This window comes from Filobasidium floriforme, assembly GCF_021052385.1.
Source record: "Filobasidium floriforme strain CBS 6241 chromosome Unknown HD553scaffold_17, whole genome shotgun sequence".
NCBI lineage: Eukaryota > Fungi > Basidiomycota > Tremellomycetes > Filobasidiales > Filobasidiaceae > Filobasidium > Filobasidium floriforme.
The window spans coordinates 595089-609314 of record NW_025763638.1 but is presented as its reverse complement, the minus strand read 5'-3'; the positions used below and the strand labels follow the sequence as shown (position 1 = coordinate 609314).

At 52.7% G+C, this 14226-nt stretch overlaps 3 protein-coding genes across 3 annotated transcripts; 2 read left to right on the top strand and 1 right to left on the bottom strand.

The window, feature by feature from the left end:
• Window positions 1–10: 10 nt before the first annotated feature.
• HD553DRAFT_77916 (uncharacterized protein) lies at window positions 11–5094 on the bottom strand. Its single transcript, XM_046184488.1, has 8 exons — window positions 4326–5094; window positions 3674–4247; window positions 3534–3603; window positions 3103–3464; window positions 2931–3031; window positions 2754–2870; window positions 1972–2687; window positions 11–1906 (listed from the first exon to the last, which is right to left on the bottom strand). Exons 1-8 carry the CDS (start codon window positions 4888–4890, stop codon window positions 20–22), a joined length of 4392 nt encoding a protein of 1463 aa, XP_046035025.1. The 5' UTR covers window positions 4891–5094; the 3' UTR covers window positions 11–19.
• Window positions 5095–6149: 1055 nt separating this feature from the next.
• Window positions 6150–7640, top strand: HD553DRAFT_315227 (uncharacterized protein). The gene is made up of 4 exons (XM_046180460.1): window positions 6150–6496; window positions 6561–6643; window positions 6701–6909; window positions 7020–7640. The coding sequence occupies exons 1-4, from the start codon at window positions 6351–6353 to the stop codon at window positions 7239–7241; spliced, it is 660 nt and encodes a 219-aa protein (XP_046035024.1). The 5' UTR covers window positions 6150–6350; the 3' UTR covers window positions 7242–7640.
• A 646-nt stretch (window positions 7641–8286) lies between these two features.
• On the top strand, window positions 8287–11622 carry HD553DRAFT_77837 (uncharacterized protein). Its single transcript, XM_046184487.1, has 4 exons — window positions 8287–8731; window positions 8794–10891; window positions 10960–11159; window positions 11233–11622. The coding sequence occupies exons 1-4, from the start codon at window positions 8547–8549 to the stop codon at window positions 11306–11308; spliced, it is 2559 nt and encodes an 852-aa protein (XP_046035023.1). The 5' UTR covers window positions 8287–8546; the 3' UTR covers window positions 11309–11622.
• The last annotated feature ends 2604 nt before the right edge of the window (window positions 11623–14226 follow it).

Here is a 14226-nt window from a genome sequence, read left to right as displayed (position 1 = left end):
ATGAGCGATGATTCGCCATTCAAATAGGTGGCAATGAAGGTCGACGATCCATCGCTGGCGTCAACGGTTTGGAGGACCGTCTTCCCCTTTTGAGTCCAACATCGATCTCCAACCCGTCATCCTCGTCGTCATCTTCTTCTGCATCGTCAAACATTTCGTTCGTTGAAGGTAGGCGTGGTCGATCGGGCCATCGCTGCTGCGAGGGAGCGCGATTGGCTGATCCGGGCGAATGCCTCACCGTCCGCTCGTGATCAGGGTGGGAAGCTTGTCTAGGTGACGACATGGGTGAACGACTACCGATCGCCAATGTGTTATGGTTGGTATTGATTGAAAGCCTGGTCTTATCGCTGACGGCATTTTCCGCATCTGCTTCGGCATCGGTCTCTGCTATCGTCGCGGGTACGTCTGAAGGCGAGAAACCAGAATCAGGCATGATCGCCCCAATGTCCATCTGTAGGTCCCCGTTTGTCTCCATGTTCGAATCACGAGGAATGACACTCGGCAGTAGTGTTCCCGTTGTCTCACGATGTTGCCAACCTCTTCCGTTCATCACCCAAGTCCCTCTGTTCAAGTCGTCCGGATGCCCGGGCACACCGTCTACGGACCCATGCAAACCCGGCCGACCATATACTGAGCTCACCGGCTCGCCGTAGTCGTCCTCGTCATCGGAGAGATCACCTTCCCAATCCGCTTTATCGAAATCCATGTCCGCAGGCTGGCGCTTGGTGTCAACGGGTGGAGGCTGATCTGCCGTGTCTAGCCCATTCGATAGAGCCTGCCGTCCCGGGGAATCTCTAGGCAGAGGGCTAGAGGGCCTCGACTGGAAAGCGGTATGCGATGCTAGAGTGTCCCTGCTAGCATGCGATCGGATGACTGGATCGGCCTGTATCTCGCGCCGGGCGACATTGTTGGAAAATTGCAGTGTTCCGACCTCGCTGTTTCGTCGGTGCAGCGCTTGCTCCGATGCGTGAGCATCAGCAGGCACAAGGTCTGGCATGGAGCTCTTCTCGTTCGTTCCACGGGACAGAAGCTTGGCGAGCTTGTTGTGCAGACCGCTCGTGCTGGCATTCCCTGCTGCTGAGCTGGCGTTGCTGAGAGCTCTTGTTCGACGGTGAACCGGATTCGTCGCCGACACATCGTCATCACCTGCTGTCAGCTTGTTGTTGATAGAGTCCAAGCGTTCGACGGAATTCGATGTCGAAAGCACCTTGCGCGAGGGCTGAGCTTGAAGTTCGAAACTACCCACAACCGGAGGCACCAAGTGCGTCGATTGCCGACGTAGAGGGCCCATTCGCCCCATAGGGAGATATCCTGTCGACGAGGTTGTAGATCGATCCGAAACACTCCGGCCCAAGGAATCGGTATCGCCGCGCGATGGACCGACGATGCTTGTAGAAAGCCCGTTGAGGTTGAGTATTTCCGTCGAGCCCGGTAGTGGCGAGAGCGAGCGGTTGGATTTACTACCCAGCACCGAGAACCTCCTCGCCAAACCGTTAGGAAGCGGAGACGGGGAACGCTTCTCCTGCCCATCTGAGTAGGGCGAGGGTAAACGGTGAGACCAACCCGAAGCAAAGCGGGATTGCGATCTATTCAAAGACCCGATGCTCAGATATGCATTGCCGTTCGCATTGCTGCCATCTGCCTTCATTGTTGACGCGTCGACGTCAGCAAGATGCACGATGCTTTGACTTCGGGGTCGCCTCTTTGTCTCAGACCCGCTAGTTCCGAAGAGACGGTTCGAGAGGCTCTTCATGCCTTTACGAAACTTGTCACGGAAAGATCCCGAATTTGTCACGGCAGCGGCCACTTCCGCGTTGGATACCGTGACGAATTTTTCCGCCGTGGGATCGGTACTAGCTAGCCATGCCGAGGTATCGGACAGGCCGCGTAGGGTGAATGGGTGTTTCTGCGATAATAAACCGATAAGCTCAGCCTGTGAAGCTTTTCCGTCTTTTTCCCAAATTTACTTACCTTCACGTCTGCCAATGTGATCCGCTTGACGGGATCTTTCTCTAGCAATTTCGACAACAGGTCGATCGCTTCGCAGGCCTCTTGCGTGATGCCATGACCGGGACCCTTGAGATAACCGGTACGTCCGCCTGTGACGATCTGATCAGCCCCCATTTTGGCTGGCACTGGGAAGTCCTCGACCGGAATGATCGATAGCAAGTGGAACTCGCTGGTCGAATCGAACGGGACTCTTCCGAAGAGGAAGCAATATAGCGTTACTCCCAGGGCCCATATATCGATAGCCTCGGTGATAGGCGGTCTCTCGCGTCTGATAGCTGGAGAGTCAGGTCGCAAGGTACTACTTGTAGAATGCGCCGAAATGGTAGATGTCCTGTTGTTGCCATGACCATCGTCCGGTATCGATCCCGTGCGACCAAAGTTGTATGTAGGGACCTCGCGGATGGGAGAGTTTCCGCCACTAGGAGGTCCGAGATCGCTGAAACAAAGCTCGGGAGCGAAGAACGCAGGCGATCCTGCCGTCTTCGCTAGGTCATGCTCGTTGGCGAAACCGAGTTCGTCATCCTCCTCGGGCGACATATCATCATCTCCGGCTTGTTGACCACGCAGAACATGCGAATAGTGCGACACGCCGAAATCGGAGATTTTCACGACGCCGTCTGCAGAGTAAAGCAGATTAGCCGGCTTAATATCTCTGTGTATGATACCCTGGTGGTGGACTACAGACGGACGGCGGCAAGGTCAGTCGGATGACACGCCTGCGATTACACGACCAGAAAACTCACGATACTCCAAGCCCAATACGATGTCTCGTATCGTTCTTCGGGCTTGATCAAGGGTGAGAAGCGGTTGACCTTCATCAGTCTTCCATCGCACCTCTCCTCCCTCGCAGTATTCCAAGACTGACATGGGGCGCCGTGAGTTCGAGTCGCTTCAAGGCGTCATGGGATTAGTGTGCTTACCTAGATAAATCTTTTTCGACGCCGGAGCGTCGATGACCTCGCGAAGTCTGACCACATTAGGGTGACGGCATTTCTTTAATATCGCGATCTCCCTTCGAAGCCTATGATGTGGATGGTTTCATAGAGTCAGTCTCCTTCACTGGAACATCGTCCAATCGAAAGCGAAGTATACTTTTCATTTGTGGCCGTGATCTGCTTGGCATCGTTCGGGCCATTAGAATAGGCCCCACTCGACTTCCTGATGCCGGGCAGCTTCTTTCGCGGCTGGCGATCCATGATCTTTATGGCCCAGTAACCACTTGATCCGGTCGTCGGCGTAGTCCCTGGTCCCGAACTGCCTTCCGGCTCAGCAACAGGCGATATACTCTCGGCCCAAGATAGAGTACGAGCATGACCGGTCTGGTCGACTTGATTGAGCGAATCAATTGCAGCCGCGTTGGAAGCGTTGCGTGACTTTTCCAACTTCTCCAGCACTGTGACATCTTGGCCGAGACGGACTTGGCCATGTTGACCACGACCGATCTCACGCAAAATCTGCTCACAACGCAAAATAGCGTCAATTTCCGCCTTCGATTCTCGTTGCTTGCCGTCGCTCTCACGCACAACATATTGGTTGATCATTTTCCTCCCGGTCCTAACATCCTTGGTAAAATTGATATCCTGTGTTTCGATTCTAAGAAGAGACCACCGGACAATGTGAGCGATCCGGTCTCCCACGCTGTAACCGCATGTGGTTCGCTTACACTCCCTCGTCATCATCGGTGGTCAGCCCGGTCATACTGCGGTCCCAACCACTGGCACTGGTTCCGTAGGTATAGTTAGACCGCATGTCATCTTGACTGCTGCCCTCATTGTATGTCTTGCGCCTCGCGGCGTGGCCGGGTCTGCCCCGAGATCCTCTTGGTTGGCCATCCTCGACTAGCTCTTCCAGATGATCATCCGTGTCAAAGCTCGGGCGGGATGACATGTATGTACCTGACGAGCCTTTGCGGACGCGACTCGTACCGCGCCGTGCTTCGAGACTCGTTGATGTGCCCGAGACCTGTTGATGGCTTTCACCTGTAGCTAGAGCACTTGCGAATTCCCTAGATGCCGAGACCGACCCAAGCAGACTGCCTTTGACACGGTCTTTCAAGCTCGGCCGTTTGGAAAGACTGACATCGCCTCGACCTGATGAAGCCGCGGTGGTATTGGTCGCCAAAGGAACAGCTGGAGAAGAGAGTATCTGCTGGGTCAAGAGGCTGGGTCGACGCGGTGTTCCCAGCTTTTGATTGTTCATGACGTGCAAGGCCGTTGCATCGACCGGCCTTGGCGTATCTGATAGTGAGATAGTACCCATATGAGCGGCTTTGCATTCCCGAATGTGCTCGAACCGGCCGCAGTCATTGGACTTACCGACTTTGTCCGAAGGTCTGCGAGTAAGGCTGAAACCGAACCCAAACGGTCCGCTACCCCGCCTTCTCGGCGTCTGACTGCCCGTGCTCTCATCGTTCTCGTCGCCAGACTCGTCTTCTTCTACTTCAACTGGCTCTCGCTTATAATTGAGACCCAGAGCGGTATCAAGCGCTCTCAAATCCTGACCATGCGCCGATATCGGCGTGGGCGAAACGGAATCGATCGTCGTGCCTCTACTGTCGCTGAGACCTGGAACGCCCGAACTGCGTTGCGAGCCTGTGGGGGACAAGATCCCGAAGCTGGCGGCGTTTTGGATTTGGTCGGAGGAAGGCGACGTCACGAGGTCTCCGCCATGCAGCTTTGGCATATCAAATCCGCTTGGCTGGATAAGGGGACCATTGAGATTCTTCTCTCGTCCAGGATCGATACGTTGATGTAGATCCCTAGTGTCTATTGCCGGTGTTGGGCGAGAAAGCACCCTGAAGCTGCTTCGAGCTCCGCTGTTGGGCAGTCCGGTGCTCCTGACAGGCTGTGCATGTGGCACAGCGGCCGGTGTAGAACTCATCGACTTTTGATATGGATCTCGACGTCTAAGTCCCGATGGCTGCTGTACTCGGATCGAGCAGAGGCGAGGGCTAATTCTGAGGGTAGGCAATGACTCGACCTCAATCCATCGCTCGAAACTATCGCCAGCCGTTTGGCACCGAGGACTGCAGCAGTTGGATCCCTGTAGTTGTTCGCCGGCTTGTGATCGAATCCGCCACGAGGATATAAACGGGCCGGTTAAGCTGTCTATATGGCTGCAGAAGGGGAGGCTAGATATAAGGGATGCTGGTTTCGTGAAGGTATAGTGGTGCGATCGCTCCGCCTAGCTTAGGGTATGGGTGAGATTGGCAGAGGGGAGATAGCAGTCGAGCCTATGTGCCTTCCCGAGCGTACGGTATGACAGGGAGCTTCGAGGTGCTACTTGTCGATGGAAGGGCTCGATGGGATGCGGCTCGTACGTATGCTACTTTTACGACTGTTGATGAGATGGTATGACTTTGCAAGCTTGCAAGCGATCGTAGAGCACTTGTCGAAACGAGGGGGTAGAGTAGATGCGAGGCAGGGTTGCTTATTATTACGGGAGGGCTAGCTAGGACCCTCGAACTCGAGCGAGAACCCTCGTCCCTTCGGTGCTGTGTCGCCGCGGGTTGCGGGGTAGATGAGCGATGGGTGATGAGCGATCACTCGGCTTCCACCACCTCGCTCTTGGCTGTCTGTTGTCGGCTCTCAGCTGCTGCTGGCTCTACTCTGTACCCCAGGTCTGGTCTCGGCGACTCTAACTCCATGAGAAAGCCTCTCTGCCCGCAATACACACACACACCACCCACGCACACGAACAAACGGGAGGCAGAACCGAAGTGGCGGACACATGGAATCTCGTCGGATGCGTCGACCTTGGGCGATCTCTCTCTCGCCGGCCACCATCAAACAGCTCTCACGGCTGCCTCTTCGCACAAAGATACGACTTCGGCTCTCGCTCCTTTGTACTCTCTCTTTTGCGTTCTCCAGATGCCCAGATGCCAGATGACTGCCCTAACAAACGACAAGACTCCCATCCTGTCCTGTGAAAGAATAAGCCGAGGTCGAGGCAGGCGACGTGTATATACGAGACTAGTGATTGGTGGCTTTTCTCATCCGTTACGAGAGCGCCCGGCTTGAATGCCGAGAGGGGGAGACGTTCGGTTCCGGGCCACGGATTTTGCCGAAAGGTGACGTGTTGATTGTTGATGGGCGATAGGCGACGATATCGTGTGCGTTTGGGCGATCGACCTGCGACTTCCAACATCAACGATGATATCGCCGCTGATCGCTGGTCAACTGGAGTCTCACTTGTCATCACCAAGTTCACCTGTGGTCCAGGGTTGCACCGCAATCTCGCGATAAACAGAAAACAGACCAGCCTGATCAGTCGGGTCATACAACTATCCCTTGGTAGGTAGCCGACCTTACGGACATCGCTCTCATACGTCAGAAACCATCATGTCGACCAGCTCTGCCAACCCTGAGCTTCGCGACCTTCCTGATTTTACCGAGTTCATGAACCTCGTTCGAGCGCAAGATCCCGAGAATCCCGTCATGGTTGATGCCGATCTCTTGGAGGAAGTCTTCGGGGACGGCACGACATCGTAAGCAGGTCACCTATGACCGGCTGCATCATATTGGGTCTGACCAAATGCGACTCGGTTTCAGACGCAATGGAGCTTCGGAAGATTTCGTCCGGTCTTTAAAACACGTTACCGAGCAGGAATTGATACGGCAAGATCAGGACCTCTGTGAGCATCGGTCGGGAGTGTATCGAATACGCATGCTGACCTCCTTCAAGTCGATAGACGCGCAGAGCTGTCCTGTATGTCAGTTATCTTATGCTGAAATCCTGACGGAGCAAGAGTATGCCGAGTCCACGGATCACTATATAGGCGGGGCGAACGCCGATCTCGGATTGCGACGGTTGCCGTGCCAAAAAGACACCGGAGACCAGGAGGCGTCCCTCGGCGGTCATATCATGTGTGGGCGGTGCGCTAGGAAATGGTTGCGACTGGTAAGTTCACGGAGGATTGTGAAGCACTCATCGACTCTATCATATACTGATGCGGCGCCAAATTTTTGATTGTGCCTGGCTCGCTTGACTATTCATGCGACTCATCACAGCAAAATACATGCCCCATGTGTCGGAGCGTCATGGACCCGTCGATTGCAGTGGCCAGCAATGCAGAAGATGACACTGATGGAAATCCGGATCCCATGCTGGAGCTCTTCCAAAGGCTCTTCTCAGCTGTACACCAATCCGGCCATGGGTCGCGAATCGACGACTCGGGCCCTCCAAACAGGCGTGGCGAGGAAAGGGAAGAGTTTACAGGAATGTACTCGTGAACAAGAAAGAGCTGCTTGATCGATCGCCAGCGAGGTCGCGGCCGAATCTCTATACCTTGCGAACAGATGCCTCAAACTTTGAGGAGATAATGCTGTCCTTGAAAGCAATAATCATCGGCCTGGTCGAGGCAGACCGCACGGATCACATCTTCGACTTCCCGATCGCCCCTCAAGGAAGATTTCAGCCATATCATTTCGGCAAGGCTTTCTTGGCCTGGAAGACACTGCTGCGCTGCGTCCTAGTCGTGTCACATCGGGCGTCTAGAGGAGAGCTTTTCATATCCCGTTGTACGGCTACGCACGAGCCTCGAGAGATCATGTATCGGTCGAGCAGGTTTTGCCAGTCGAGCAGGTCAGGATTGGTCGTGATCGCTTGATTATTGCATGGCATTTGAGAAACGTGAAACGTCCCCTCGATCTCTCGATCACACTCCCTCGGGTGCCTCTCGATCCCACGTCATCTCCTTCGGAATCTGACGAATATGCGCGATCCCACGGTCGACGTCGAGTCCGAGCTCATGACACTCCCCGTCAACGCACACTCTCTTTCCCTCAGTCGTCGTTCCGGATCGAGAGCACGGATGTCGTATCGACTATGCTGGCACTTATATGGCTCGTCTCGTCGATATCTTCCAAGCTTCCTGGCTCCCGCACCGACTCGTCCAACGTATTCATCTTGCAACAGGGCCTCATCATCTAGCGCTGAACAATCCCTTGGGTGTCGATCTTCACCGGGTATCAATAGATAGCTAGCGGACAGACCGCTCCGAGCTCGCTCTCATCGTGAGTCACATCTTCCTTTTAACATCGTCTCTCCGCCTGATTTTGAAGCCCAAATCCCTGGATCGCTCGATATCTTCATCACTAGGTCTTCAGTTATCTTGGATCCTTTTGATCATATCTCCCAGGATCCCGTGTTGTCGCCTAACACATGCAGTAGATTCGATCGGGCAATATAGATTCAAGCTGGCGGATCTCAACCATTATCCAACCCCTTACCGCAAGGCGCGTGGATACGGTCGGTCGACAAGCTTGACTCTCGGTTTGTGCTCGCCCGATCACTTTGCGGGTGGAAAGATCGACAAGAACCCGGTCCGATCAGCTCTCAGACTCCTTCGTGTCAGTGTTGGCCTCGCTCCGATTGAACATAGACGGATCATCAAGAGGGCAGAAGGTGGCTGCAGCAACGGACATTCCACTCTCGGGCAAAAGCGGGGGAAGAACGGGCCGAAATCCTGGTCGATAAGACAGCGAGCTCGAAAAGCGCAAGGTTCACAAAGGCCTTGTCCTGGTACTACTGCCACCATGACGACCAATACGAGCCAGATAGATCCATCTTTCTGGTCCGATCAGCTGTTCGAAGATGGCCCTGACGAGATGGATCTCACTCCCGAAACGCGGAACACGATTGACGACACGAACATTCCACAATCACAAACGATTCACGCCGGTGACTCGCAGTCGGTCATCACACATAATTGGAGAGGAGGGTAAGCTGCTAAAAAGAGAAGACGAGTAAGGAGGTTGATCGGTACTGATCGAATACCTCTAGTGAACGTACATCACCTCAACATTCGCCCAATGCTTCCCACGCTCCACTGCCGCTCGAGGAAGAGTCGCCAGCAATTCGTATACAAGAGGACTTTGGCACCTCTCCGGGTACAAATCCCGGACTGCATCACCTACTGCCTTCTTTGGGCGTCTCACAAGGATCCCCACGAGATAGTTTATTCGGCCGTAACCAGCCGGGCAACATTCCCGCGAATCGTCAGTCGACCGAGACAGCCTCATCCCTGTCATTTCGCCCGCCAGCTACAATGCCAACTCAGGAAAACCTAAACAATCTCGGCTCATCAAATAGAAACGATGACAATTCTGCCCCATACTTCTACACGGGTGTGCCCGGCAACCCTTCCGGGGAACCCAATGCGGCGCTGGCGATGTCGCCGAGAGCCATGCTGCTCGCGGGGACCGCGAACACAATGATCAAAGAGCAGAACAAGACGCCACTTCAGCCCTCATCTAACCGATCGCATGAACCGTCTCCTTTGGGACGTTACTACCTTTCGTCCTCGGATCCGCAACACATCTCGAAAAGGCCGCAAGGGTCAATCTCGTTTCCCAGCGTTTCGGCGTCGACCACTCCAACGGCACCGGTTATACCTGGTTTCAATACGAGTCCTGCTTTGCGAAATCGAGGTGAAAAGGAGAGTCCCACGCTCAGTATGGCCAGCGATGAAGCCCTCATGCTGGGTGACGATCCAAACCCTGATGGAAAAGACCAGAGATTGTTTCCAGGATTGCCTTCGAGCGCAGGCAACCGCCGTATCGGCCATTCCAGGCTCGGATCTGGCGGTACGTCAGTCCAACCCCATCAGATTCCTCTTCCGCCGTCCCCGCACATCTCTGGACCGTCCAACTCACCAGCCAGCGCTGTCAAGGGGAGTCCAGGAGTGAGAGCCATCGCCCTCGGATTCGGTGGTACCGGCGGCCAGCTGGGGAGTGGCAGAGTGCCTCCGTCGCCTTCTCAACTGGGTGACAGAGGCGAAAGTTCGAGCAAGAGCAGACCCCGGCTACGCCAGGAAACGACCGATAGTTTCGCTTCGACTAGCTCAGAAGAGGAAGATATCAGCTCGCCGATGGTCCTTCCTGATACTTCTCTCAGAGCTTCGGACCGTGGGACGAACTCTCCGCGATCAGCCTTTTCCGGTAACCTGGAGACAGGAATCACCTCGGACAAGGGGTCGAAGGGACTCTTTCCCGCATGGAGCGATGTACAAAGGTTCGACAAGATGGCCAACAATCCGTTCGCCTTTGGCGCTAGTTCCACAACGTATCCGACAATGCCCATTACGAATGCCAAATTCACATTCCGGGCTGGGACAGACGCCCCGACATTTCCGCCTATGAGCCCTAGTAGCTCTTCGTCCCTGGACAGTGACGACGATGCGAACACTAGAGGACCTGGTACGGTTCGCTTTTCTGGACCGGTCAGTCCGAAGAGGTCTCAAACCCGAAACGATTCTGCAGCGGAAGACGGCGGTGATTACGGGCATGGCTATGGAGGTGGCAAGGGCTACACAGCGAGCGAGGGTCGAGATGGACATCGCTCGGGCAGTATCATAGTGGGAGGAAAGGGTTATGGCGATGGCTCTTCGGCTGCGAACATGAACGTCCCTGATCGACACGGAGACGAGGATAGCAGCGACGAGGACGATAGACCGCGACAGAAACGCGTCGATAAGAAGTTGGAAGCACCTGCTGCCCGCCTGCTACGTGCCATCCGGGCGGATGAGAGGGGACAAGCCCGTGGAGCTGATGGGTCGTTGAAGGATGACGAGGAGGGCCCCTCTCGTCCGATGGAAGCAGCGTCGGAGGACGAGGACAATCGGACGAACACTACTCTACAGGACACCACAGACAGCGAGGCGGAATCCGGTTCCGATTACGAAGGACAATCGTCCAACTCTCGACAGAGGCCTCGAAAGCGCAAGGCTTTGCGGGTCGAGGCCACAAGCGTCGGGGCTGATTCAAAAAGCGAGACCTCGTCCAATAGTCGACCTGATTTCATGCCAAGCAAAGCAAAGCGCCGAAAAGCTGGTCCGGCAGAAGAGGGGGACGTTCACTGCGACTATGTCGAACCACTACCCGTACGTTCACACGGCACATGATGCTGTTTTGACCGAGAGCTGACGAATGGCTCGTTTTCTCGTCATAGCCGTATGAGCGGTGCACGTCCCACTTTCATCGAACGTATGATTTGGCCCGCCATCTGGAAACGATCCATGCCCGGAATGAAGGAAGGGCGGTAGAGGCTGGGCAGCTGGACGAGAAGGCCGCCAAACTCTGGGTCGAGTACGGTAGACCGCAGTGTAGCTGGCCATGTCCTGTACCCTCTTGTGGACAGATCTTCTCTAGGTGAGCTTTGCAACGAGAGGAAACCTGTCCGCACGGGCTCACGCCACCTTTACATCCGGTTGTTTCATTACAGGAAGGACGCCATGCAGAGACACCTGAAGACGAAGAGGCACGAGGGCGCCGTGGTACCGGCGGAGTATCTTAACTGATTGACCGAACTTACTACATTCATACATGTAATGACGGTCAGCTGTTACCAACCAATCATATGAGACGCCTCACCTGAAATTAGGTCCGTGGCTGCAAGTGACCTACAGTATTTAGATTCCTTGCAGAATTGTGTGGCACACAAATTAGCACACGCATAGCTGATCCCTGAGTACTGTCATGTTGTAGCCATCACGTGACGCGTCGCTGCCTCCGCAAGAGACCCGTCCTTGCTAGGGTCTTCTTTTACTTCTCCCATAGGGTGTTTCTTATAATAAGCCCATTGTGTGTATATACTTCATCCATTATTACACCATCACCTTAGACCTAGCCCTGCATAGACTGTCAGTCCTCCTCCCTTATAGTTTATTGATGACATCTCCCCTCTGAATTGACTCTTCATCTGGTTGCCGTGCATCAGAGTTTACTAATATTGGGTAGGGAAAAGAGGTATCTGGCCCCAGTGACCAATATATAGGAAGAGGCAAATGGTGGCAAACCTCAAAACAATACAACAAACAATATTGGTACAGGTTGAGGGAAACATGTTGGATACAGGCATGTGATGGTTAGTCATCAGCACATGGAAGCAATCTCAACCGCAAAGTAAACAATAGGAAGCAGGAAGCAACCAGGAAGCAAAGTGGATCCAAACAGGATGCAAAGTGGACGCGAAATGGAAGCAGTAAGCACAGAACATGCTAGAAGGCATGGATCTGAAATAAACTACCAAACTCCAACAGCTGTCAAACACCAATCGATTTTGACTATGGAAGTCCCACAAATCATGATTAATCAAACACCAACCACCAATCATTCTTGAACATCAAGCGCTGCGACTGTTTGACTTTGCCACTGTGTGCCCTTTCCCGGAAGAGTATATATTGCAGACCATTTGGGTCTGGATTCTCTTTCCCCTCTCATTTACTATCTTACTTTTATGCAAGCAACATTAACATCTTCACAAAAAGACAAGATTAGCACTGATAACACACCATCACTAGTGCCTGGGCACAACAAGTAGCCAACCTTGGTTGATCTAGTCGTCACATTCCAATGTTCAAGTCAGGCAGATTTGTGATTTGTTGGCAATCTTTTCTATCTAGCATGTGATAGAACAGTCAACGCTTTGCATCCACTTTGCATAGTCTATATTTCAACTTCCCAAGGCTCAAGCCAAAGCCAAGTTCAAGGAGAATTGGTGACATAAATTGATAGCATGAAAAGGCAAGATAGGGACACCAGGCCTTGCTGAAAGGCAAGGATGGATAAATTCACAGATGAGCGCCTTTCAATGAGGTTTATTGCCAAATGGAAAGTCAAGTACAGAGACGTAATGGGCAGCTACTGAACAACGTCTCCTTTCTTGATTTGGGGAACAAAGGGGAGGACAAGTGAAGAAAAGATGGTTTGCAAGTAATTAGATGATTTCAATGCAATGACCTTACTATGTGAGTATATATATTCTGGGTGGTGTCAGCGTGCTTGCATTGGTGTGTAGCTGGTTCCAGTGCCTGATCAGCTCGATCAGCCGATCATCATCCCAAGGCACAAGCATTTACACGCATGCATCGCGCTTCTTCGGTAGACAATTTATCAAATCCCTGATTGAGTGTTGTGATATCAGCCTAAGCTGATGGTGTAGTTGTTCCTTTGATGGTATTGACTGATGCTATCTCTTGTGTGAAATGACTATGTATCTGGTTGCTTGCATAAGAATAAAGTAGTACATGGGAGGGGAAAGAAATTTTGGACCCAAATGGCCTGTTATACATACTTTTCTGGGAAGGGGCAAATGGTGGCAAAGTCAAACAATATCGGTGTTTAGTAGTCGAACAAGTTCGGTTGTTTGGTGGCCAAACAAGTTCGGTGATTCATTTCAAGTCCAATCCTTCCAGCACTTGCTAGAATGTCCAGTACCTTTTGCTTCCTTTTTGCTTCCTGCTTTGTCCTTGAGATTGCTTCCACATGTTGATGACTAACCATCACATGCTGATTTGCAACATTGAGGACAGCATATTTCTCAATTTATAGAGCTTCCTGCTGAATGAAATTGCCTGTTGTGGTTGTAGAGTACTCCTGGTGCCTTCAGAAGAAGCCACATAGTGCTTGATTTCCTACTGCTGAAAACAATCATGACACCTGGTTGGCATTGGATTCGTAAGCCAAGGCCTGACAGAACAAGCTTGGCCCCATTAAAGTCCTCTAGAGGTATTATGCAGCAGAATGTGTTCCCACTGTTGAAGTTGTTGAACTGAGTGGTGCAAGAATGATCCCTGACAACGGCAACTTCCGTGAAAGCAGCCCATTAAGACATCCTCAGCAGCTTAAAAGCCGGTTATTATGCCCCAAAGGAGTGACTGTTGTGGGGAGTATTGTTGTAACAAAGGCTCTCTGGAGTGTGCCCATCATTTGAAAGAGGGGTACCAGCTCCCAAAAGAAGTTGCTGGCAGCGTTGTGTTGATGAGAACCATTAGATTAGTCACTGACTGAAACCCCACCCTGTGTGGTATTATCCTTGACCTCATATCCAAGGGGCACCGAAATTGTGATGTAATAGATCCCCTTGATACTGTGACGGCCAAAGTCCCTAATGGGCAATAGACCCTAGTCGTACGGCGTAGGGTGCTTAAGGCGTATTGCAGGTAGTCGGGTGAATGTCGCAAGTTTGCTTAGATGAAGCAATTTTGGGTAAGGGGTACGAATCCAGGGATTTATGGATAAGGAAGGATGATCACTTGGTATGAGGTACCGGATCCGTTCTAAGGTAAAACTATGAAGTGTATCTACTTAGCAACGTCCCTGAGTTGTAACATCTCCGCAATACGTCTACAAGATGTTGTAACAAGTCAGATAGGCGTGTATTGAATGTGATATGCGAGAGATGGAGAAATTGGAAGAACAAGATGGCAAACAGATG

Bases quoted from the DNA above. Each gene is read 5' to 3' on its own strand.
- HD553DRAFT_77837 (XM_046184487.1), top strand. From the start codon at position 8,547: ATGACGACCAATACGAGCCAGATAGATCCATCTTTCTGGTCCGATCAG. The intron at 8,732-8,793 runs GTAAGCTGCTAA...GAATACCTCTAG, and splicing joins ACACATAATTGGAGAGGAGG to TGAACGTACATCACCTCAAC. The intron at 11,160-11,232 runs GTGAGCTTTGCA...GTTTCATTACAG, and splicing joins TGTGGACAGATCTTCTCTAG to GAAGGACGCCATGCAGAGAC.
- HD553DRAFT_315227 (XM_046180460.1), top strand. From the start codon at position 6,351: ATGTCGACCAGCTCTGCCAACCCTGAGCTTCGCGACCTTCCTGATTTT. The intron at 6,497-6,560 runs GTAAGCAGGTCA...ACTCGGTTTCAG, and splicing joins TTCGGGGACGGCACGACATC to ACGCAATGGAGCTTCGGAAG. The intron at 6,644-6,700 runs GTGAGCATCGGT...TCAAGTCGATAG, and splicing joins ACGGCAAGATCAGGACCTCT to ACGCGCAGAGCTGTCCTGTA.
- HD553DRAFT_77916 (XM_046184488.1), bottom strand. From the start codon at position 4,890: ATGAGTTCTACACCGGCCGCTGTGCCACATGCACAGCCTGTCAGGAGC. The intron at 3,465-3,533 runs GTGCGTGAGAGC...CGTTGTGAGCAG, and splicing joins AAATGATCAACCAATATGTT to ATTTTGCGTGAGATCGGTCG. The intron at 3,032-3,102 runs GTATACTTCGCT...TCCACATCATAG, and splicing joins ATCACGGCCACAAATGAAAA to GCTTCGAAGGGAGATCGCGA.